At 34.1% G+C, this 27,434-nt stretch overlaps 1 protein-coding gene across 3 annotated transcripts in view; it reads left to right on the plus strand.

Moving 5' to 3' along the window:
- The window catches only part of LOC111048342 (ras-related protein Rap-2a), a 101,510-nt gene that overhangs the window by 46,269 nt on the left and 27,807 nt on the right, over nt 1-27,434 (plus strand). For all 3 annotated transcript variants that reach the window (XM_022334219.2, XM_039421748.1, XM_039421747.1), the window contains one exon: nt 21,880-22,091. In XM_022334219.2, coding sequence (XP_022189911.2) covers nt 21,880-22,091 — 212 coding nt within the window. The remainder of the gene's footprint in view (nt 1-21,879; nt 22,092-27,434) is intronic.

Genomic DNA, 27,434 nt, shown 5'->3' on the forward strand with positions numbered 1-27,434 from the left:
AATTGTATCAAAAAATAGAACTATCAAAATAAAATGAATGAATAACAAGAGCAGAAAAGAATAACTTGTAGAGAGAAAAATTACAGTAAAATGGAAGATAGAGATGGTGCTGTTGATGGGATAGGAGAGGTTGAAAGAGAAATGATGGAGTGGAATAAAAATGTATCATGACAAAAAAAAAGTAGAGGTAATCATCTTCCACTTCATTATACGCTGCGAGTTGGAGGCGAACATCGAACCCAAAGTTTATAACAAAAGTTGTTCATGCTTGAAATGACGCTTTGCCAACTTGTATTTCTGCTCTGTTTGACATGCTTCTAACCAGGATTGAACCGATTTAACATGTGCATAGTTATTACATATTTGAAGTTATGGAACAATATTGAACTTGAAGTTATTGTTATCTAGTACCATCTAGATTACATAATGTACCAAGTTGAACAATTTTGGATGAGATTTCAGGAATTTTGAGACGGTTGAATGACACCAGTTTTGCCAGCGTTTATTTTTTTTCCACCCCTTATTTCAAATGCTTTTTTCGTTCACTCAACTTGTGATGTTTCCAATTAATAATTTTTAAACTTTTGAATGCCTTCAACGAAGAGATCTTAAAAAAAGATGAAAAGTATAATCTGCAATATTGATCATTATTTATACCTATTTGTGTAGAGTATACTTCACCGACAAGACTCAAGTATCAATGAATACTTTGGTATCCATTTTGAGAACGTTTTAAATAGCTGTGAATAACAAATTAATAGTGAGTAGGTTTTTGATTTTGTATTCATTTTTTTTAAATAAGAGCAATATTTCCAAAGTTTTTAATTTATTGTGATACATTATGTGATTCATTTAGAGTATAAAATTAACCTTCAAAATTCAAAATTTTCAATTATCATCATTTCTGAATCGAAAATTAAGTGACGAAGCAGTGTGTGATTATATAACCTTATCTATTGGACAACATTAACATTCTATAAAATTTTTTGGAGAGAAATAGTACAGGCTTAGCCTAGTTTTTCCTCCAATGTTAATTTTTCCAGTAAATATTGTATTATGATTATAGTATTTATACAATAAATAAATAAAATAGAATAAAAAATAAAATTCAAAATTTTCAAACGGTTAGAATTCTTTTGGTCGTATCTACTCACGTAGAATCATCAAAAATAATTATTGTGGTTTCACAACATCTCTTTATATTTCAAATCTAATGATAACTCTCGAATTCCATAACTATATATATGCACGTCACTAATTATTAAATCCGCAATTATTGTAGATCAGTATAGATCATCTCATCTGACTCCTGTTGTTGATTCATTGTGATCGTTAAACCCACTGCAATGTATGCCTGATTTGCTAACCACTTTAAAAATCAATATCAAGAGGAAAAGTGGAAATATTCTGTTGGGTGCGATGAAACAAGTTCGTTGGAACTCGTCCCTATAATAAAAGGCAATTTCATCAAATACAATATAGAAACATTAAGTTTCTCTCATTAATAACATTTCAAACTTTGAAACGTTTCAAACAACTAGTTCCGGCGTTGGCCATTCTCAAGTTGGAAGGCCAAAGTAGGCCGAAGCTAGTTGTTTAAAATGTTTTGAAGTTTAAAATGTTTCCAATGGAAGATTACTTCATGTTTTTATATTGTTTTTAATAAAGTAGCCCAAACAAGTGAAGTGATTTTATGAACTGGCAATTTTACTATCCCATGACTCCTCAAGAAGAGGTCAAGTCATTACCAGGGTTCAAATTCCTATAGGTTAATGATGAAATCTATTTTTGTAGAATTTCATCTGCATATTTGCTTTTATGGTACCGGTATCGCCAATTATTTATAATGATAAATTTCCTTCAGATCTCTCTTAGAGGCGAGAGTGGGAGTTATAGCTTTCCAGTAAATATTCTATTTGAGGAGCATTCATAAATTTATTACGCAACATTTCAAGGAGATAATGATGCTTTCGCTATGCGTATTTTATCGATACAACGTATATAAAAAAACTCAAATAATAGAGTAATCAAGGTATGCTGCAAAATATTATTAACTTGACAACTCTTAATTCCAGGTTGAAATTTTACTAAAGCTATAAAATTTAATTCCAATCTTTAAAAATAAGTAGAGCTATTCTTAGAAAACGTTCTTAAAATGACTGTTAATATTGAACTTTTCTCGAAATTTCTACCTCTTTCCATAGTGGGGTCCTCGTTATAATGGCAGCATTTAATTAAAATTGGTGTTGCTATCCTTGTCTATATCATTCGACAAAGCAGATACCGCTATCATTTTCTAGCTCCGTTCGTTGCCATATCGTTTCAAGAAATATAGATAAATAATTATCTAACAAAATATTCAATACTAATTATATAAATTCATTATTCAATCATTGTAAAATATGTTTTCTTGTTAAATAAGAATATGAGTGAATAAATGAGAATAAACAGTTAATATTACATCAGATATAACGGTCTCTATAGAAGACAGTGGCAAGGCAGAGAATCGTCAACGCTGTTTCCCTTGCTTTCTCCTCTGCCATTATAAGGTGAACTCACTATATTCATTTTGCTCCATCCAGATAGAGATTTCCGTTTCCTTGCCACAAGAGCACTTAGAGGTTCCCGGAATTCTCCCCTTCATCAAAATATTCTCAATTGAATGCTTTGGTTGGTAATCCTCCAGTCTCTTGGAGTCTTGCGCTCTATTCCATTCAGAGGCTCTATCTATATTATTCTCCTTGTGTACTCGCGCTCTCAGATCTCATCATTGTTTGTGTTCCATAATAATATCATCTCCCTCAAAATTAGTCGAGAGAGTGATGCTTTAAAACAATACAATTCTCTCATGCCCTTATCAGAAGGTAATCATATACTTTTGTAAATAATACTATTGTTCCAATTTAATTCCCTATTTTCAAACTCTATTACTCCATAATGCATCATATATGCATGTGATTAGTTCTGTAGTCAAGTATCATATCCAGTCAAGTACTGTACTTGTATTCCAGCACTAAACATAACATCCATTGATCAGTCGTTACAATAAGATTGTTTGAAAATATGCATATTTACTTAAGATGCAGTGTCGTATTGATTCTCTCTAATGAGTGAAATCATTAGAGGGAGTACTGTAGTTAATTCCATACTATAACAAACTTTACTTGGTATAGTACATTCTAATTGCTATAATAGTAACAAATTTATAATAACAATGATATTTTATCATGTTTTCATGCATACTTCTCGATATGAATATTATTTTAGTATGAATTCAATCATTTTGTTCGAATTGATACAAGATTGCTACATCTGCTTCAATTGATTCATCTACTGATAAAAGCTAATACATTTTTCACAGAATAACTGAAGGAACCATAACCGGGAATAAAAGGAGCTATTAATTGCGGAATAGCAAATTTCAGAACATTCAAAATAAAAAGGTATAAATTTTCAAATCACATGAAATCTCCATCAAATTATTAGACTCAATTTGTAGTGATGTCTGATCAAATCTAGGCGTGAATTGAATATTTTCCCTGTTCGTTATTGAATCGATGGTTACGGTAATGGTGGTGAGGAGGGTGGTTGGGGGCGGTGCTCAACAAACCCACCTGTTGCTGCAAAGCATGATGCATTATAGTGTAGTAGGAGCTCTCTACTCTGCTGGGAGCAGCAGTGATGAAAGCAGAAATCTGTTTAAGCTGAGTACTCACTCCGCTGGCGAATCAATATTCTGGACAGCGAGCAAACTCCATCCATCTCACTCTTCGAAGAGAGGGAAGCCAAGCAAACTGACAGTAACGGAAAGCATATTGATTCAGAGATCATAATCGGTTTAGAAATATTCTCTTCCATCTCCATATTAAAACTACACAAGAGCCTAGCTATGATCCAACAAGCATATCGGTGACTGAAAATGGGAAGGAGGTTGCTTTGAGTGAGATATATTTTCTATTGCCAAAATTGAAGAGGAAATTAACTTATGAAGAGGAAAATCAAGTATCATTCTATTTTATGTTCTCTGTTACTCCACCACGGACTGGAATGTGACCGTTTCATAGATTACTGATAGAAACAGGTTCTTCAACATGAACAGTGAAGCATCCATCTAATCAGCTTCAGTACTCAACTATCACTTAATTTCTCACACCTATGATGGTTGGTTCACCAAGTCTTCATTAATTAACGTAAATCACTGATGCACCTGAACTGGTGCACCTGAACCGGTCTCACCATCAATGAAACATAAGAATTCGGGACTGACTCATATCATCCCGTACAGCGAGAAGTGTTTGTTGTATCACATTGTTGTGTTGTTGTGTTGTGTTGTATCACATTGTTGTGTTGTTGTGTTGTGTTGTGTTGTGTTGTGTTGTTGTCATTGTTGTGTCACATTTGTTTTGTTGTATCACAAGTGTGGTGATCGAAGAGTAAACTGAAAGATATATAATATATAAACTAAATAATATCAAAACTGTATGATAAGTATACAAGTATATTGGATACGGGTGACAGTCTTCAGATGTAGCCTACGAAGTCAAATAATAAAAATGATAAGGAAAACTATTTTGATGATCAATGACAATCGAAAATAGCAGATTTGAGAGATGTTATGTGTGTATTCGTTACTCGAGAAGATAATGAATGAGTAAACGGTCAGTAAGTAAATGGATGAATATGTTATTAATGGCAATCGAAAACAGCAGATTAGAAAGATGTTATGTGTATATTCGCTACTCGGGAAGATAATGGATAAGTAAACGGAAGTAAGAGTGGATTTTGGAATTGAATTTCAACATAGGCCAGCGTGTAACAGAGAGTATAGAATGTAAATATATTGCATTCTATACTGTCTCGTAACAAAGGGAACAGATGAGACAGTTTGCGAAATACTATAAGAGAGGTTTCAAATGGATCCAACATTATCGTCGCAAAGGCATTTGAAAATGGATAGGTGAATGGATGGATTCTGTTTATTGTAGGAAAAAATAAGTTACGAAATTCAACTTCTTACGTTTGGACAGGAATCGGTATAATATCTTATCCGTATGACAGAGAAGATTTGTTGAGTTTTTCCTACTCAGGAAATGAGAAAAGCTTACATGACACAAGATTAACTCATTACGAGTGAAAGCATAATCCAATGGTATCCGAATACATTGTGCAAAATAATATCCTTATAACGGGAGTACAAAAACCTCATTACTCATTCTCTGTTGTCGTAAGGAGTCTGATATCCATTTTCAGAGAGAGTGAGAGAGTTCTCTCTATTTGAAAAATGATTTGGCTCCGAACAATACATGCGAATTCAGCAGTTGGCAGCAAGTGTGTGTGAAACACTTCACTTTGTTTATGAGATAGTTATTTATGCATGCACATATCTGCTCCTTATGTATTTTTTGTCTCTCGAGTACTGTAGATCCTCGCCCTCCCTGAAGAGCATTATAATATTAGTGGATCCTTCAAAGAAAAAACAAGAGAGAATCAGACATTTTAGAACAATCATCAAGAACTGCAATATTCAAAAACCATAATGTATGGAATAGAAATTAAGTTTCAATTTTACATACTTTCTGATTGCAAGAAGCACTTGTAAAATTATATATTATGTCCTTCAGAAAGATAGAGCAATTTTTATCTTCTCGATACGGAAGAAATCACCTGGAAAGCTAAAGATGAATGAACAATGAAATATTCAGGAGTATCGATGGAAACATGACCTCATACTCCAATTCAGTTGTGAATTAACTAAACGGTGACTTAATTCATTGTCTAGCAATTCATTTGCACAGCTGTCAATAATCTAGAAATAACATCAAATTATAAGTATCATTGACTATTGTCAATTGGTACTCTGTTCCAATGTCCCATTCCAGTTTGTGTTCCGGTACAGTGTTCAGCTATGTGTCCCATAGCGGAGTTCACGATCATAATAAGATACATACAATACATGAATTAGATCTTTAGAATGATGAAAGTAATGGAGATTCTTTACCATAAAAATTGATTACCCTGAAGAACTCTTGGTCCAAAAAACTAGTCATATTATTATCCCATAAATACTGATTCCAATCGGTATTGAAAATCTCAACTGGATATTTTTGATGACTAAATTTTGGAAAATATTTATTGGTCCAAATACCTTTTGCATAATCTTACGATGTAAGGTTGTAACAAGGGCTGAATAATTTCTAAGAATTATATTACTATACGAATGAATAAATATGAGCATCATCATGATACCTGCATGTGTTCAAATCAAATCCAGCTTCAGAAGGAAGTCGAAATGACAAATAATATAGCTCAGTAGACTGAGTTGACTGGAATAGTAGACACAGAGATAAAGTTTTAAAAACTATTAAATGTTTCTACTGTTATATTATATTTGCCTTAGTTTGCTACAAATTTAGATACGCTGATTATCCCTTCCATTTCAGATGATTGGGTCAGCTCTGCGGTTGATAAGTTAAAAGCAACTCGCTCAGCTGGTCCTGATGGTGTCCTTGCCTATATTATTAAGGGTTGTAAGGATATTCTATTAAAACCTTTACAATATATTTTCAATCTCTCTTTAAATATCCTACTAAATGGAAAAATGCCCGTATAACGCCCATTCATAAATCTGGTAAACCCAATTTAATATCTAATTTTCGACCTATTTCTATATTGGATGCACCTGACAAAGTATTTGAATCTATTTTATATAATATAGTATTCAATCATGTAAAACACGTCATATCACCTTTCCAACATGATTTCATGCCCCGAAGGTCTACTGTAAGTAATCTGTTAACATTTACTCAATTTGTCTCTTCTAAATTAGATAGTCAGGATCAGGTAGACGTGATTTATCTCGATTCCAGTAAAGCTTTCGATTCAGTTAATTTTGAAGTTTTATTGGAAAAGTTAGTTACATATGGGTTTTCAACTGATTTGATCAAATTTTTCCGCAGCTACCTATTTGATAGATTTTCACACATACATTTCAATAGCTACAAATCTGCTGACTATGCAAATACATCAGGGGTCCCTCAGGGATCGAATCTTGGGCCTCTTCTGTTTTTTCTCTTAATAAACGATTTTCCCGAATGTATTATTGCATCTACGATCCTAGTGTTTGCAGATGAAGTAAAATTGTATAAATTAATAAGGAGTGTTGAAGATTGTGCTCAGTTACAACAGGATCTTGATAGAGTCCATCTATGGTGTCATAGAAATGAACTCAAATTAAATATCTCAAAAATCAAGTTTATGGTTTACACGAGACAGAGGAATTATGATCGTTACGCTTACTAATTAGCAGGCATCAATCTTTAGTATGTCAATAGCATTCGAGATCTTGGAGTGTTGATAGACTCGACTCTTGATTTTAAAGACCAATTTAATCACGTTCTTAGCAGTGCTAATAGGCTACTTGGTTTTATACTTCGTAATTCAAAATCTTTTACTAGTTGTGATGTAAGTATAAAACTGTTTAATGCACTGGTACGGAGTAAACTTGAGTATGCATCTATGGTGTGGGGTCCTGCTAATGTAACTGATAGCTACGAAATTGAGAAGATTCAAAATAGATTTCTAAGACACCTTTTCATCAAGAAATTCCGTATCTTCTGTCCATTCAATTTCCCAACTAGTGAATTGAGATCCTTATTTAATATCCGGTCATTGCAGGTGCGGAGATCATTATTGTTACATAATAGGTGCCCTATTGTTGTTACATAATATCTTAAATCATAACGTCCATTTACCATATATTATTTTATCAGCCTAGTTAATTTCAGTGTACCATATGCAAGACCTAGAAGGAATATATTGTTTGAGATTCCCATTGCTAGAACAAACCATCATTACAACTCATTTCTTTATAAAACCTTACGACTGTTTAATAGCTTGAATGAACACATTGATCCTTTTTCGAACTCATTCAATGAATATAAGAAACATTGTGAACTGAATCTATCATAAGACGCTCGTTTTTGAGATGATTTGTTTTGTAAACTCTGGCTGGAACTCTCCTAGTTTAAGACTTTTATTTTTCTGTTTACTTAGCTTTTTTTATTAGTTATTATTTTCTTTCCTATAATCTTTGAATAGTTTTTTTTTAATTGTATTTCCTCTAGAATCTTTGGAAAGGATTGTTTTACCTCTAGAATCTTTGGAAAGGATTGTTTTACCTTCTATCTTTTCACATTTTTCTTTATAATAATGAAATTAATTTGATTATTCTGAGTAAATGCTTTTTGCTTTTTTTACATTTTTCTTTATATGAATGTAATTAATTTGATTTTTTCAGCTGTGTAAATGCTTTTTGCTTTCTTTTCTTTATTTATTATATTTGGTTATTTACTTTATTTACTTATATTTATTTACTTTATTTACTATATACTAAAATGTATAAGTTAAATTGTTGTTTCATTTAATTGTGTAAATAAGGCTCTTTATGGATCTCTGTGAGCCTTTTTATGTAAAGAAAATGAATAAATAAATAAATTTTAGCGATGGGCCATAATCAACTTGCTGATCGCACAATAATTGTATGAAGCAACTCTAAATCAGGCTAATCAGAGTATTCCTCCAAGTCCTAGGTTATCTTTGGCCTATTAACATATGCTTTCAAGATAGTTCATACCTGTTCTAATTACGTCTATGATATGACCGCAATATTGGAGTTTACAACATGAAATTTGTCAATTCTGAACCGCCCGATAAAGAATCTGTCGGTTCATGCTATGTCGTTATGTCATTATGCACAGGATACTTCTCTGCTCATAACTCAAATTATTGGAGTTTCAGTAATGTGTTCTTCTCTTTTTAGTTCAAAACAGAACCAAATTATTATCACTCTTATGTTTTCCCCTCTTATAAACTAGACTCCTAGTAGGATCGTTTCTACCACTCACGCCTCGACTTTCAACGCTCACGTTTCAAATTACTTGGACCTTCGTGTTGGTGTTTGACCTGTCTATGATCCAACTTCTTCGACTAGACTTCCAACATTTGACCACCCCATTCACGGTCGGGTGTCGGGTCAAATATTAGATGCTGAACGAAACTTTGGACAAAAAATCGGACCATGAATAGCTCGCTAATACTCTTTTACAACCAACAGCAAAGGACCAGATAAATGCAATGCAAAGAGAATAAACATCACTATGATCTATTAAATCATCACTGATTGAATATCACGGAACACCATTGTTACAATTCATCTATTTCAAGATCACTCCCTCCCAATGTTATTTGTATGCTTTAAATATAAGTGCTGTCGTTTGAATTGAAATCAAATTGATACAAGATATGAATATTATGAATTAATCGAATTACAAACTGGCAGCTGGTGGCTTTGCAACAAACTATTGATCAGTCGGGTCCCAGTGAATGGTTGCTGTGGTAATTTACTCTACTCTTACTCTAATATTGTGTTCTCCAGAGAAAACACCAAAGCACATTGAATAACAAACCAGGCTTGCAGTTCGCAGAGAGTAAATTGGAAAACAAAATTATCTTTCAGCGGAATAGAGAAGCCAATGCGTCATACGCCACCCTTCACCACTATATAAATAAATATATATTGTACTCCACTGTATATACTCCAGATACTGTGCTGTGGTAGGGGTAGGTGGAATAGGATGAAAATGTTGTACAGTGTTTTGGTGGAGTGTTGTGAGACTGGCTCTTTCAGGTCCTTTCACCGTCTCCCTTATCAGTTGACAACGACTATTCAGTTGCGTCATGGACAGGATCTTTGAAGCTACGCCTTGGACCATGACAAAGACTTTAATCTCAATGAATTTCCATATAAATCAACTTTCATCAACAAGTTCACTCACATTTCCATCGCCGTCGCTCGCACTATCAAACAAAAGCACTTGAATCTGTCTTCACGTAAATTTCAGCACTTTCATGATCGTTTTAAACTGAGTAGCAAAATATTTGACAAATTTCTCCCCTTTATTATCATTATTGGGAGTAACGCGTTGTTATGCTGAGTAAGGCTTGGAGCAATAATACTAAGCAATAATATTACTCGTTGCGTATTATGTTACAAAGTGAAGAGGAAAACAGAGGAATTCTGCATTTGAATCATTTCTGAATTGAGTAATTTTCATTCGAATCCCTGAACATTTTTGTTTGAATTGATAAGTTTCAATCTCTTAAAATGTAGGACTTGATTTCGTAATATCATTGTGAGAAATATTCATTGAATCCTATGGTGGAAGACATGTAAATTGTGAATGATCCCTCTACTCAGCTTCACCTAATTCGATAAAAAAATGGTGGAAATAGCGCTATCATTATTTCTATAATAAATTGAGGAATCAAAGAATCTTCATCGATAGAACTGAATTTTTTTGGGAGTCAATCTTTCTGATACTCGAGTAGATAAGATTAAATAATATACGTATCATTATGTTTATATCAATCTGAATATGGTTCATGTGTGTTAGGAGCCACGTTAATTCTCCGTAACTCTAGAAAAAGCATTTCACTCTATTAATGAATATTTCCACTTTCTTGCATTTCTAAAAGATACTGCTCCTCCACTTAATTGTGCTGAATGAACGCGTCACACATAAAGTGGTTGTAATCATTTTATATAATCAGATAAGGCGAAATCAATCCAACGTCACAAATTTATGAAATGTTCAGTGAATCCTATTCAATTAAATTCATTGATGTGACGTGTATACTGTACATCCTCCATAGAACTAGTGTAATGAACGGATTGGTCTGATCCTTTTTGGGATGCACGTGAATGGCATATCACGGTAGAAGCCTGTCATGTGGATGGGAATATAAATCACTATCTATTCCCGTTCAGTAATCTCTTTTCATGGAAGTAATAATGAAAGCTGGAAAAGCTAACAGTCATTTCCCCGTGTATTGTGCCCAGCATATTTTTCATTGATGATCCTTTTAGGATGATAATGGAAATATATTCATGGAAAAATTGGGAATTTATTGGAAGAAATGCTGTATTTTTGAAAATAGAGGTGTTGACTCCCATTCGATTGAAATTGAAGAAGATAAATGGTGAATTGTTGCAATGTAAAACTAATTTCTTTTTTGAAATTCAACATTCCAGAAGTTTTTACGTGACTCTTTGAAGGTTTACGAATGAAAGAAGTTCGATTCAGTTCAGTATTATGTTGAAATCCATAGGATACAGATTGAAATACTTCAGGTTCTGTTATAATATGAGGAGAATATCTTCAATAAATGTTGACAATTTCAAGAATATTATTAGCCTACCACTTTTATATGGTTTTAGAATTATAATCATAGTCTTTTGGATATTGATTATCACAGTGTTTATTGATACTATAAGATGGTTACTATTAATAGAAGTGAAAACTTGAGGTTGATCAACTTCACAATGAAGAATACAACAACGTTAGACTAGTTTCACACTCATTCGGTTCGTTTCGTTTTCGGCGAATTCCGATAAGTGTGAAACGATGATTCGGTTTGAATTCGGTACCGAATAGCAACCGCATAGCACCGAACGCCCCCTCGACACGAATAGGTTTCATCATAATATTCGAATTCGTTGCTAGAGAAACAGGAAAAAACAAACTCTTTTACACACGCTTGCGTTTTACTTTCCTTGCCCTATTACCATAGGTAAGGAAAGTATTGTTTTTCGAAAAAAATTAAGGTACCCCAGTTTCTAAATTTCTATACGTTTCAAGATCCTCTGAGTCCAAAAAAGTGGTTTTTGGGTATTGGTCTGTATGTGTGTGTGTATGAGTGTATGTGCGTCTGTGTACACGATATCTCATCTCCCAATCAACCGAGTGACTTGAAATTTGGAACGTGAGGTACTTACAATATAAGGATCCAACACGAACAATTTCGATCAAATGCGATTCAAGATGGCGGCAAAAATGGCAAAAATGTTGTCAAAAACAGGGTATTTCGCGATTTTCTCGAAAACGGCTCCAACGATTTTGTTGAAGTTATACCTAAAATAGTCATCGATAAACTCTATCAACTGCCGCAAGTCCCATTTCTGTAAAAATTTCAGGAGCTCCGCCCCATCTGTGCAAAGTTTGATTTTAGATTCTCAATAATCAGGCTTCAGATACAATTTGAACCGAAAATTTCAAGTGGAAAAGATTGAGCATAGAAATCTCTACAATTAATGTCCAGTTACATTTCCACCTAAAATTGAAAATAAGCTCGAAATTCGAGAAAATAAGATTATTCAATTGCAAACTGTTGGCAGCTGTTGATTCTATTAAAGCATTCAGTATGGAGTGATAGCAGACTTCGTGTGTCTACAGCGTTATTGTCCTGTCACCAGCTGGCTCAGATCTTTGTTTACAAGTAGACTTGAGATGCGCGGGAACACTAGCGTCAGGTGATCAATTTTCATAACGGCAAGGAAAGTTGTGTGAGTGTACCACACCAGATTTTTTTTGTTTTTATTTTAGCCTGATATCGTGATTATCTGTTTCAAAATTTTCCAAGTCAAAATCATAAGTGGTTCATTCATTTCTGTTAGTCCACAGGAACATTTTTTCTCAATGAATAGTTGCTAAAAAATATTAAAGATATAAATTTCTTAGGGAGAATTCTTATTTTCTATTTTTTCACGAATATTACGTGATTTCATCAATGGGGAGAAGAGATGAAGTTTATATACCATGTCTCAAAACAAGGAACACATTTTCAATTTAAGAAAATAATCTCTCTGAACTTCCAAAATTAACATAATCGAAGAGAATCTATTCAAATAATTCACAATTTTTAGTTAACTTTAAAATTTTGTTGCTCAAGAAATAACATCTTACAATTTTAACACCATCTGTTATTATTTAAATATAAATATAAGCATGAACTACTGTGAAAATCCAAACACGGCTGTGTTTGAGAAGAAAATACCTAATTAGAACCGTACGAATTGAAACCTGACATGTATGAAAGCCTTATTTGTTTTCGGTAACGAACCGAACCGAACCGAAAACAAACCGAACCGAATGAAAACGAATGCGTGTGATTCAATTTATTCAAGATTGGAACTGGGTACTTCGAAATTGATTTAAGTTCGTGTTTTCTATTAACTTGATAATACGTTACAGTATTAGAAATTATCTTCAAGCCCTACTCATCGAGTCAGACGAGTTTAACTTTTTGATCAGTTTCGCATACTTAGAAGTAACATACTTGATATGGAATTCTTGAATTATTATTTTCTTATTCATTCACGAAAACACATGATAGAGTCAATTAATGGGGAAGAATGAAAGAGGATTACACCGAAACTGTTTCTCAGTAACAAATTCTGATAATCCTATTATATTAAGCGAGCAATTTCTGTATATTTATATCTGGTTATTCTTATATCTGGTTACCTCGAAAACGGCTCTAACGATTTTTACAAAATTTGGAACATAGTGGGTTTATGATATAAAAATTCAATTGTACTAGGTGTCATTATTGGGAAAACTAGCTGAACGACATTAAAAGGATAATTCATCCTTGGAAAACAGATGATATTTCGTTATCTCTCGATAACACAAGATGCATGTGCTTGTGTGGGAGAAAGGCAGAATTATTTCCAGCTGTGTAATCATAATCAATCAGCAAGAAATTTTATCTAGCTAGACAATTTGATCGACTTGATCAACATAGTCTGATTTGTTGACACGACATGATAATCTTCCTAAACCAGAGTATATCATAAAGTTGATCATTATTTGATAATTTTAAGTGATTAGTGAGAGTTATTTTGTTATTCAATTTGGTTTGTATATAACCTGAATTTTAATTTTTTTGTTCTCGAATGTTTGAACAGAAAATTGAACCTGAATTCAATTGTATGGAACATAACCTACTTTCTGGACTATTTATAGGGTATAAATCAAAATTCGGGAAAGAAACAGTTTTGGGCTGTGCTGTTAGTACTTCTCCAATCATTTTAAAAATTGTGTTTGGTTTATCAAAAGTCAATAAATAACGAGCGAAGCTCGGTGCCCCGATATTAATGTTTCAATGAGAGCAAATAGTTTTTTCAGTACCAATGGAAACAATACTGCACCGTTAAAATCATCAATCACTATTAATGAATTCATATCAGTTGATTCATTTATCGAGACTTCATTTCATCTCAAGTAAGAGTATACAAAAGTGATCAAACCTCCAAATTCTCCTGGCTCGCAGAGTAAGTTATTATCTTGATAAGATTATTTCAAGTACTGTATTATCAAGTGAATAAAGAACAGGAACTAAAATCAATAAGAATCACAAATCATACAATCACTGTTGAAATCATCAATAACACAAGTTACTCGAAGATCAATCAAATTTTGCTTTTCATTGTTATTTATTTGTTTTACTCGCTCACCTAAGATGTGTATTGTAAAATTCTATAACAGTTGCGATTTTTCTCCAGAACAGGGTATTACAGTCTTGTAATAATTTATTGTAGAGACTTGAAATATCAGTCATGTAATAATTCACCTCAATCTTCATATTTTGCAAACAATCAGATTACATTAACTACTAGCTAGCTAACCACTCTTCTTTGTAATTAATTGTCTAATTTGTCTACGCTACCAGTGAAAGATGAATAAGGTTATAGATGAAAATTCATGTAAGAACTCATTCATTCCAGCAGGAAGGTTCTTGAATGAAGATGCCGTACGAGGTGGATGAATGAAGAGTATTACAAATAAGATAGTAGGCTTGACGATGATGTAGTAGGTGCATGAGAAAGATGGGAACGGAAAAGAATGGAGAGAGAAAAAGAGGAGATGTGCTTGTGTGGGAGGGAGAGAAGCGGATGAAGGACTAAGACAAGGAAGAGGAGAAGAAGTTGTAGCTGGAGGAGAAGGTAGTGAGAAAGGAGGACGAGGAGGGAGTGTTGGAGAAGGAAGAGGAGGAGGAGGATGATGATGATGTAGAGTCGAGGGTGGTTGAAAATAAGGATTAAGGAGAGGAGGAGGAGGAGGAGGGTGAGGAGGAGTCGTAGCATCAAAAAGAGCAGAAAGAGGACAGGAAGAAGGAGGAAGCCTTATTGGTTTCAAATTTTGAAGGCGTAGTTGATATCCAGATGTGATTAACACTGTGACACACTAATTAAGAAGTGATTCGTGCCCAGTCAGCAGAAACTGGAGAGTCAGATGAGAAGAGAAGGAGCTGGAAAATTGGACGATAATCAGAGTGGAAAGAGATGGAGAATGAACGAGCGAACTTTGAGTAGCGGTTGAGAGTGGACCCTTGAACTAGGAGAGGTCGGAGGTGAGCTGAGACACTACTGCTTGTTTACAAGAGTACTCCTGTGCAGTCAAGAAGAATTCCAGTCACATCGACTGCTCATAAATTATTGCTCACCTTACCATTTCACACAATTCAGATTCAGCTAATACTCTCCCTCTCTCTCATCTGAAACTCCTGACTTTGTGTTCAAGGACGTACTCTGTAAGTTTTGTCAAGGTATTGTTCTCATAGAAAGCGTTGATTTTTTTAGGTTTCTTTGTTTCTCATCCAATTATCATTCGAACAATTCTCGATGTCTTCCCATTAATTTTACTCATTCTCAACTGCACTTGGTTTTTTGAGCCTTTGAGTCTTTTTGAACAGTAAAGTAACTCATTTTTCAAGTTATATATAGTGAGAGTTGAGAGTTTGTTGCTGGAACCACCGGGGAGTGACATCGTAGATGTAGACATGAATCTTAACGACCTATGTGTTATCAGAACTGGTATTGACGGATACCCTAATCTTAACTACCTATCTGTTATCCGAACAGATACCCTTCCAAAGGGGAAATTTCGATAGGACGTCACTTATCTCAGTTTGTGTTATAAGACTGTCCGGACTGCTGGATATAACCCCTTCGAAATGGGGTTATATATGATGGGAATAAATTGTATCTATTCCAAGTATCCTTATGAACTACTCATAGCTGTTCAAAGATTTTTTTTCAATTAAATCATAGTACTCTTAGAATGAACATACGTGCTCAACAAATAACTATTTAAAAAGTTATCAACGATTTAGAAGCATTTCTATTTTGAAATAATTGTAGAATAGAATAAGCACCTCTTCATGATTCTTATCAATTCATGATATTTAATGATGCGATCTCTCAAGACGTTTTTTTACTGAGAACGACGCACACATTAGGCCTAGAGCCTAGTTGATAAAAGGATAATCAGGTTATGTGGAATAATAAAGATATAAATGGACCTACATTCTTAGAGAAGTTAAAAACTGCCAAGAAATCATTTTGCAGATAATAACTCCCTATTGAAAGAACTAGAATAATGCAGACAATCTCTCATCGGGAGTTCCGACAGCAAGGTGCCTATCTTACACTATAGAGATCACAATGGATTGAGAACAACATAGACACAATTTACTCACTTTTATCATCCTTCTACTTTCATTAATCAACAATCATGATAATTTATTCTTTATTATCATAATAAGAACATATTTAAAATAATAGGGAGAGGAAAAATAAAGCTTGTGCTATTCCTCTCCCCAATTTAGAAAAGAATACTCATAGTCTTGTAGTTCTTCACTTCACAAAATTTCTAGTTCAAAAATATTTTCAATGACCTAATTTCAAAATTTTTATGTTCCAAAACCAATAGGAGAAATGCTTATCATGGTTTTCCCCCTCAGTTGAATGAATATGTTGAGTGGTTTCAGAATAGTTATTTGTGCAACTAGTGCGCAAAGTGTCAGTTTGCTGCACCGAAAGAAACGTTTACGCCCGAGCCGTAGGCGAGTTTATTAGCCGTTGCGATTATTTCACATTAAGTTTTTCCTACAGTTACCATTGAATATGAAAAGTGGGTAATTATGGGTAAAATTGCCTGAAATCTATCAAATGTTTTTCTGTGTAATTTTATTATTGATAAAAAACCTTAATCCTAAAATCCTAAAATCCTCGTTGTCCTTGGTTATAATATAAATATAATGAATAATAATTAGCGCGTTGTGCTTCGTTGCACCTCTGCTCACTATAGTAGCCCAGTCACTGTTACCAACTTCATTTTCATTTTGCTGCACTGTTGCTCCATATAACCTACTAAGTATTTTGCGTTGCCATGTTGCAAATCTGGAGTGCAGAAAAATTTTTCCCGCACTAGAGCGGAAAAGTGATTCTTTGCGTTCTGTAATCAGTGCAGCAATGGCCACTTTTCAACGTAACTGTAGGAAATAGTATATTTCGCACCTAGGGTCGAAAATGTACGTTTTCCGGCGCGAGATCGCGGTTTTCAAGTTCGAGACGAAGTCGAGAACTTGAAGCGTTCGAGAGCCGGAAAAACATTTTTGCCCGTGTTGCGAACGCTATTTTTCGCCACACCCAAAAAAAAACTTCCCAATATTTATAAGAAATTGAAAAATTAATAAAATTCAAACATCCTATTTTGATAGTTTGAATCTTGGTTATGACAACTTTTACTGTCAATTATTTCAATGTTACTAATTATATTTACAATAGTGACCATATTTTTATACTATTAATATTTCGAATAATTGTTTGAATTTTTATAGCTCGCGCTTTGCGCCCGGTGCAATATCTCATGGATAGATGGATGAATAGAATTTTCATTACTATTTTGAAATAATGTGATGAAAAAATTAAATAATTGCATATTTCACAGTTTTGTCTCAAAATATATCTAAAAAATTGATTGAAATTTAAATTATGGTAACTAATATAAAAAATAGCTAATACAAGTCGAAATTCATCGACAAAAAAAATTGTCATTGACCGAGATTCGAACCTAGATCGTGTTTGTAACTCACTAAGCTGAGTTCAGTTGTGTTACGCCTTAACGCTCTCGGCTATTGGGTATTGTTGAAGGAAGAGGCCTGACTGATAACTCTTAGCATACACGTAATACTGTAAACTAGACTTCTAAAAAAGTTTACTCCTAAAAAGCGTACAACCTTTGACTATAGAAAGAAGGTTGTTCTTCTTTATAGAAGAAGGTTCTTTCTATAGTCAAAGGTACAACAGACTTTGGCTCATGACTTATATTATTACAATTAATATTATTATCTGTTTCACAAAAAATTTTCACTCTGAATTAAGTCAGGTAACGTATGTAGGCTACTATAATATAGTGTATAGCAGCATTAATTTGAAGCCGGTTTGCCGGCATTTTCACAACAAAATATTGCTCTGAAATCATAGAGAAAACATTCGAAGATTCAATCTTGAGTGGGCCTAATGTTTTCTCTATATGTTTCAATATTAAAGAAAAATTATCTAAAAGTTTTAATAATGAATTACGAAAAATTACTAGGAATTTTTTAGTCAAGGCTGAGTTTCACCAGTAGGCTTACCTTAAACTTCAGATCTCTGCTGTATTTTCTTGTTATTATAGTTGATTGTATTGCATTAAGAAGTGGAATTCGATAATAAAAAAAAACAATTATTACTCTACCTCACTTTTAAATATTGATACAATTATTGTACTTTGATTTCAAATTCGATTCTTCACTTTTAAATACTTGCGATACGTACCTTTCTGACAATGGACAATGCAGCCATTGTATTCATTGTTTGATATCAAAAACACAATAAATATTAAATTATTAAACAGTAATTATAAATATATTATAGACATAATACCGCGATTCACGATACATAATTATATAGATTATTACAGTCGTTATGAGATTATCTCTCTATGACTTTTGTGAGATCGGGATCGGACACGATCAGCTGTTATTCAAGGTCATTTTACAGCCCTAGGGCCGTAAAGTTTTACCGGCCTGGTCGGAAAACAATCACTTTCGGCCTCCATATGACGCACGTAAACCAGCTCATTACATCCAAGTGTGGCGAAAAATTAATTACTCGATCATAATGGCCAAATCTATTTGAACCCCTGAAAAACAGCCCTGTAGTAGAGAAAATTGTGGGAATAATGTTCTGGAGGCCATGCTCACTCGCTTTAGCATGTGTTTGAAACTCAGTTTTCCCACGGCAACAGCGATTCAATGGAACTTGGTTAACTGAAATTCTAAACCTCTTTACTGCTCCTGTTTTCATGTAGTCAAACATTTAAATCCTTCACTAAAACAATCTCGTCTGCACAGATTGAATGAGCGCTCGAGTTCTTTTCAGAATGAATTGGGTTGGAGCTCTATTTGGTTGCAGATTTCAGTGACTTGACATGAGCTGAAAAAGACACTTCAACTATACTACTCGTATGCACCTTTCCACTTTAATCCGAACCATTATAGTGAAAGACTCTTTTCTAATAGCCCTGTTATAGGATATTATTCCATCAATTAGTTCGATGTTCCAATCAATTATCCATCAGTCAATCGTCAATTAATTTTCACTTCTTCGATATAGATTCACATCAACCTTCCCGGATATATTCAGTTCTCTACAATACTACAATGGAAGTCCTCAGCAATCTTCTCCCCTTAAATGATAGAAATTGGATTGCGTGATTTATTTAACATCCTTCGAATACAACATGATCATTTCGAGTAGATACTGTCAACGCCTATCTTGCAAACATACTCGAGAGACTTCATGTGACTCGATCAACGTGCGTGCTTACTTTCCTCCAACAGTTTACTTCAACTAACCACTCACCCTCTGTATGTACACAGAATGTGGTTGGAAATGTTTGAAGCCAGCCTCCAAGTTTGCGGGTGAGCTGCGATGGGTGCGGTGGCGAAAGTGAGATAACAGCAGTGTGTGAGAGTGAGATAGCAGCTATGTGTGAGTGTGAGATCACCCTCACAAAGTGCCATCGACGTGTATGGATTTAATTATCGGATAATGGCAGCTTAGCGAAGCACGACACGCAACATTGAACTCAACCTATTTGCTTAGTAACATCATTAGCCTATGTAATCTATGGACGACGTTTCTGGCCCAGTTTCACTCAGTGATCCTCAGATTTGGAATTCGGGATTGTTCAAGGTTACAAGAACTTCGTGAATGAATTAGTTGTTATGACTTCCTAACTCGAACTAAGTATCTAGAGCATGCATCATAATGAACTCTTGGTAGGCTAGGATAACAACAATAATAATTTTAGTATTATTACTCAACCGGGGATTCAAATAGCTGAGACATACTCTCGAAATGTAAAGTATCTCGTCTCTCATCATGTACGATAATAATATAATGCATCTCGTATATCCAGTGTAAATCTTCATATATGTTGTATGTATATTCTGTTATAACTGAATTAGTAGGTCATACGATGGCAGTTTCTTCGTGGAAACCGGTAATAACTAAGTTATTATGTTATATGCTATTACCTCACATTAGTGCAGACAATATAATTGAAATTTCGAAACATATAACAGGGTTTTGATGTGATGACTAATGAATTATACCAATGTACCTAGAATACTAGGTATTCTATGTATTCTAGGTACATTGAGTTATACGATTGTGGTCTGAGACATCTGACATTGAATGTTGTGGAAATATTACAATCAGAGCACTGTTAACGACAGATCCAATTAGGCTTCTGGGTGAATATTTCATCAGTCTTCTCATGAACCATGTGATCTAGTGACTTCGTTCAGTTGAAATAGAGGGGTGATGACGGTTTTCAAGCGTACACCATCATTTTCAGTCTGGGGTTTGCCAATGTGGTGTAGTGGTATAGTGGCTATCGTCAATCAGGAGAGACAGCAGATAGAGGAACAAGGCAGAACGTCTAGACAGAAAAACGACCTGACAGAAAAACTCTGTCAAGTAAATTCCAAATACGGTAGCCTACTCCAATTCTCATTCTTCTTATTTGACTTGGAGAACACGTTTTTTAACAAATTTCTGAAAATATATTATTCACGGTGTATTTATTTTTAGTGATTAAATTTGTATGTAAAGATATAAAGGTTAATAATTTCGTTTCTCTTTTTGTGTAGTTGATAAGTTGATATTGTGGTAGTTATTCATAATAAATGAAAAAGACTAAGAAATTGTCAAAAAACCACATATTTATTGATACTTAGAAAGACCGGTTTCGGTGATTATACCATTGTCAATCTCTGATAAACTCTGATAAAGACCGAAACCGGTCTTTCTAAGTATCAATGAATCTGTGGTTTTTGAAAATTTCTCAGTCTTTTTCATTTAAAAGGTAAAATTTGTATGTATTTGATATGAAGGTACCTCCTTGATAAGTCCAGTGTCTCTTCAAACAGTGTCTCCAGCACTTTCAATGGAGAAAATAATAGATGACATGGCTAAATCTTCACAATATACTGTACTTATTGTACTGGCCCTTATCATTAGATTGAAAGTTGTATTCATGAGCGAGGTCTACTGTTCGCAGAACTACTATTAAATCAACAATACAATCAAATACCAGAAGTAAATTCAAATATGGAGCATTATCCTTCTGATTGTATTACCTTTTAACATTTTGAAATAATCTGAAGTGAATACTAAGATGATAAATTTCAGCTCATCTTCAAAATAAATAGGATAACTCTTGCATTGCCTCCATCTCCATTCAATACTATTCTGTATTTGGTATGAATACTAACTTCACAACATTGTATATAGTGAATCTGTTTCAAAAGCTCCTAATTTCCAAAGTTTCCCCGTTAAAAATAATTTTCAGCTTGGATATCGTTATAATTATTAGTATCAAAAATGTGTTATTTAAAACATCATAATTTCCAGTCCTAAACTATTTTAGATTTGGATAACTTTTCATTTTTTTTTTTTTTAATGGTCCATCTGATTCAATAAGTCTCCTATCAACAGGGCCTTATTTTTTTAGTGCTGTTAGTGACCTTTTCAGAGTTGGCCGGCTTCCTGATCCACTAGTATTGGGATCAAGCATTTGATTTTACTCAACTCAGCATGAATGAATCAATCCAATAAATTCAGTTGATATTTGTTTTGATTTTCAGCCGATGCTGGGTCAGATCAAGAAGACTGCGGTGCCTGCGCCCGACGCGGATCAGAGCGGCGAATACTACCGTCTGCGCAGTTTTTCCATCACGCCAAACGGCATCTGCAATCTGGGCGACTCGTTCAAGTCGCGGAGGTCCAAGTCGATCAGTTCGGTCAACTCAACTTGTTCCAGTACGACCACAATGTCCAATCGGGAGCGGGTGCCCAGGTAAGTCTCATGAGCATTTTTCAAACAAACTACGAAGAAAGTAGCCATACAGTAGCAATACAGTACTTTTTCTTTTTAGTCGCATGTAAACTAATACATGTAAAGGGATGCTCTAGGGAAGATCATATTCGAAATGAGTTGATAACGAGAGAATGTGATGCGAATTCAACCGCTAATAAATATGATCAACAGCTACAGGGAAAAGTGGTCTAAACATCAGTGGTCTAAAGATGTCGCAGAATCGTCTCACTGTGAATGCATCCATAGACCAGTAGAAGAAGCATTGGTAGACCGAGGAAAAGGTGGGCGCCGGAACAGGTCTAGCACATTGAGCTAATTAAAGCCTACGCCATGACGACGACGACGATGACCAATACAGTGTACATAATACAAATTTCACATTGACAATAAATAAATAATTGTACATTGTACAAATTTTCCAAATGGTTCAGAAACCACAAGTCAACTTTTTCCATGACCGTTCCTAATTCAAGATACATTCGGATGTAGATGAAATTCATAGAAAATAACTTAGAAACAAAGATGAATGAAATATTATTACAAAGTAAAAGAGCATTATCACAAAGACTGGATAAGGTCAATATAGCAAACATTATCATGCCAATTGCAGAATTCTATTGAATTAAGAATAGATTATGGATTATTCTCTTGCAGATTAGCCCAGAGAGTATAGAATATGTTGAATATTACATTCTATAGCCTACTCTATGGGCTAGCCAATAGAAGCAGCCAATCAGCTTTCAGCTCTAATGCAGTAGGTGATCCACCACAAGATTATGATAATTTCCGCTCAACCCAAGTATATTGGGATAAGGCATTAAGGTTATTGGGATAAGTTTATTAAGCATGAGGTTATTAAGGTATGAATTATTGGGATGAACTACGACACAACTGGCCAACATACTCTTTTTAACCTTGAGTTCTACATTCTGTTGAATTTGGAGTTGAACTGACTGGAGTTGAAATTGTTATTTCAAGTAACCAAAAAGAGTATAATATTAGAGCTGTTCTAGAACTTTCCTAGGATAAAGAGGTAAAGAGGTCAAGAAGCTCCTATTGCAATAGATCCCGTCTTATTTGTAAGGATTTTCCACTGACTTTGAAGTGAATCAAAGTTTCAACGATTTATCCTCCACTATCAGGAAGAGAAACTTCCCTTCTGAACGTTAAAAAGTAGGTCTTCAATGTGGATAGGTTTCCTTCTTTTATCTCAGAATTTATACCGAAGCAATAGTAGTGCATCAATGGAACTTTTATTCTGCGGGAAAAGTCCTGACCCAAAACAGTTGGCAAAACAAACAAGGGATGAGCCAGATAGGCAACGCGGAAACTCTTCAATTGAATAGAGCGCATAATAGGGAAGGAAAAAGAGCGGATAATAGAAAAAAGAGTAACAGGAGGAAAAAGATGGCCGAATGAAATGTTTGTCCTGGATTCTTTTGAATAGCGCGCCAACGGACGAGAAACAACTCGAAGCCCTCATGATGCTGTGAATCGGCCTCTCTCATCGCAAAAAAGACTCAAATCGGGATACGCCAGCTGCAAAGTACGAGTAGATGCCTGCATCTCCTAGGTAGAAAACATTCGATCCTTTGGCCTTATATTTTCAACCTACTTGTGATTCAGACATGTATTGATACATTTGTAACAGAAGACAGATACAGATGAGATTTTAAAACTGATATCACTTGTATTATTGAAACCATATAAATACGAGATATTTTAATAGGCCTACAGCATATAACCTACTCGTATTTATTATAACACCTTGATGATAAGATGAAATGAAACTACTGACTTTATACAGGAGGAACATTTCAACGGAATATTTATTTTGAACATGATTCAGAGAAAAATCTCACGAATACTTGAAACTGAACTTGGATGGGTGAATGATACAATGATATTGTAGTTCATCTGCTAGATCATCACAAGATCACCCGGTAGTTCGGAGATCACCGTGAATAGCAGGCTGGCAGGCAGCCTATTTTGTTCCCATTCACATGATTGAACGGTGAGACAAAATTACTCGGTAATCACGATAAACATTTCAATAACATCAATTCAATTTGGTGGAAAATATTATATCTGGAGCATATGATTTACACCATTTTCGATCAATTGAAACTACCAATCAGAATCTATTCCGAGAGTTCCAAAAGTGGCAGAATTGGCTTGAGATTTAGGGGAATTAAGTTGTAAATTTATATACTATTTTATTCAATGGCCATTCTTACTATTTGATGTAGAGTAAATAGTATGTGAGTATGAAAGGAAATAGAACTTCACAGATAAATCATATATGCAGAATTTTATGTTTACCAATTGATCTGATCATGATACTGTGGTAGTCGAAGAAAGTTTCAAGAGGTGATAGTTTAATGATTCAAATTATAACATTGGAAGAATATGAGATTTCCAGTACTTTCCACGCCAATAGATGATTCTAAAGTATTGATCATGCTTACTCAATTATCAATAAATTTTCTTCAGCTCAATATGCAGAATACTTGTATGGGAATTTCTCTTTTCGTTATTTATTATTTATTTATTTAGTTACAATGCAAATGAGACTAATGTAATAACATTGGTAGATAAAATAATAAGGTAGTCCTTGTGCAATTTTTCTTCCAAATTTATGGGTGAAACAGTCCAAGATAAGGTTGAAATTCCACATGTAAAATTTTTACAAAATTTTAGTACAAAATGAACATGAAAACTATAAATTTTTAATTTAGATGGCTTGAATTAATAAATTGATTAGAAATATTCCACTCAATTACCACTTGTAACGAATAATATTGAGTTATTTAAGAAAATTTGGAACCATTGAAGAAACACAAACTTGTAAACACTAGAAACACTTATGTTTCAAGAATAGTTCTCCTTAGCACAATATCTGTATTATATTCAACTGACTGCTACCAATAACACAGTGTGAAAATAAAATCTCCAACCATTGAAAAGTTGGAGAGATTGAAGTGTTCCTCTTCTCAATTTCAACCATCTGTTTTCAGGGAGTTCTCGATTCAGTTATTTTGTTCCGGACAATATCACTATTTTGTTTCAATGGGAGAAAAAATGAAAATTTATAGAAACTCCGTGCATTTGAACCAGAACGGAGATTGAAGAGTTCACCGAACAAAAGCGAGATGAAGATTTAAAGTCAGAGTGAATAATGAGTTCTTTTCACTGGTGACAACGGAATATTGTTCGCAGCAGTTCAGACTTTGGATCGTGTGTTCCATTCAACCTATAACAATGTAGCCGATGTCAATAATTGAGTTCGTTCCAGACTTGCTCTCTGAGCTGGAGGTTAACGAACGTCAGTGGTTAGAAGATGATATGTAGGCTACCTTAGCTGCAGAATTGAAAATCTCGATGTGAGCTTAACAATTTATCACTATTCCAGCAAAATGGACAATGGTAAAATGAGAAACTTCCTATGAAATTCATGGGAATATTTATTCCAGTCTTCATCTCTTTACAACTTCATAGATCCATCATATAATCCACAAACCAGTAAGGCTTTTTCATGAGATAAGAATTATTGTGAAAAATTACTGTGCTTCAATCTTCAAATTCAAACCATATTAAGTGTTAATTTATGTAACACATTCTACCAAAAGTGAATTGAACTAGTTGAAATTGTAAAATCCGCTTAAAATAGAAGTTGACAGTATTTCTCTGGCACATAGATGCAGGAACTAATTGAAAACTAATAGTGTTGGATATGAGATTCACAAGAAAGATTAAATTAAAATACTTAAAAAACTTGAAAAACTTGAATTAGATGTGAGCTCCAAATTGCTCCCATGTTATTTGAATGAAGTCTTGTACATTTTATCTGATGCTGGTGAAGCTGGAATTAGATTTCCTCCAAAAATAAACGAGAAAATAGGAAACGCCTCATGCTACGTTTGATACGTGATCTCTATACTTGAATAATCTGGACATTCCGGAGAACACAGTTGATTTCCAACTTTCTCGCCCACGCTGATTTTGCTCGCGATATATTATCACCTTTTCTCACCGAGTTCTGATTTGTTGAATTTTCATTGGATAATTTTCTCATGAAATGAAACTGCAATCAAAAGGTGAGAGTTCTGGCTAGTTCTCCTCCAGTACAACAAAAATTTCACATTCATAGTAGTTGTTTATAGTAGCCTCTGACATTGTGACGGGTCTATGTGATTCATGAATTGGCTCGCTATTATACAACCTGATTCAGAAACGTTGTTGACCAAATACCACAATCAGGAATATATAAGCTCATAGAAGATCTGATGTATTGTATCCATCATACAATTTGTTCAATAGCTCTGCATTCGATTCGAAATTCAAATTTTTCTGGTAATCATCAATATGTAACTACAAACGTGTGGGGGTCAAGTTATCAACTGCCATATAAAGCATTTCTGTTTCACAATCAACAAACTAATTAGTTCTGGTTATTGCTTCTACTGTTTATGTCAATTGAATGTGATTATCATCAAACGTTATCCGTTAAAATAGTTGATTCTGTTTATATTGAATACTCATTATGAATTATGGATAATAGTATTCGAATATGTAACTATTACGATTCAATAAAGTGCCTTGTTATGTTATGTAGCGACCATTCGATTATTACTATTCAATTTAGCTTTCTCATCCTTTCCCTACCATTTAGAGCCTAGATTATTCCCATGGATGATATAAAGTTATTTATTCGAGTTCCATCTACACCTAGTTTTGGGCAGTGCTGAGCTATTCAAATTCTTTTCTGGTTTTGATTGACCATGAAGGTTTTTAGAATTTGTCCTAATCCTTTATCTTCTGAAGTCAGACCGAATTCCACTGAATGTAATCAAAATTCAATTTTGTCTATAATTCATAAATTCGAGGATGAAAGTATCGAGGTTATTTATTTATGCATTATTATAATTTATTGATTGAGTCTGTAGATTTCTCAAGAGCTGTATTGTGAAAATTATAATTTCAGCATGAATCCCCAACAAAGACAGGAATAGGAAAGAGTACACTTCACCGTTTTGAACTAGTGATTATCTTATCATTGTCACTTATGAAATCCAGGACTCTTGCAAAATTTTCTTCTAAAAAAGATTGTGCACGCTTTTTCCAACTAGTAAATTACACTGATCGAAAATCTCCCTAAACGCCATTTTGTGAGGTCGTCCATTTTCTTGTAGTTGCTCAGAAGCTGAACGGTTCTGCAGCATCTAAATATAGGATTTAGACTTAGAATTTTCCTGTCACCTCTGTTACAATATAGGGAATATTGTTCTTGTAACGTTCTTTATAATATCAAGCGTAAGCTCT

Source organism: Nilaparvata lugens, chromosome 2, assembly GCF_014356525.2.
Source record: "Nilaparvata lugens isolate BPH chromosome 2, ASM1435652v1, whole genome shotgun sequence".
Classification (NCBI taxonomy): Eukaryota; Metazoa; Arthropoda; class Insecta; order Hemiptera; family Delphacidae; genus Nilaparvata; species Nilaparvata lugens.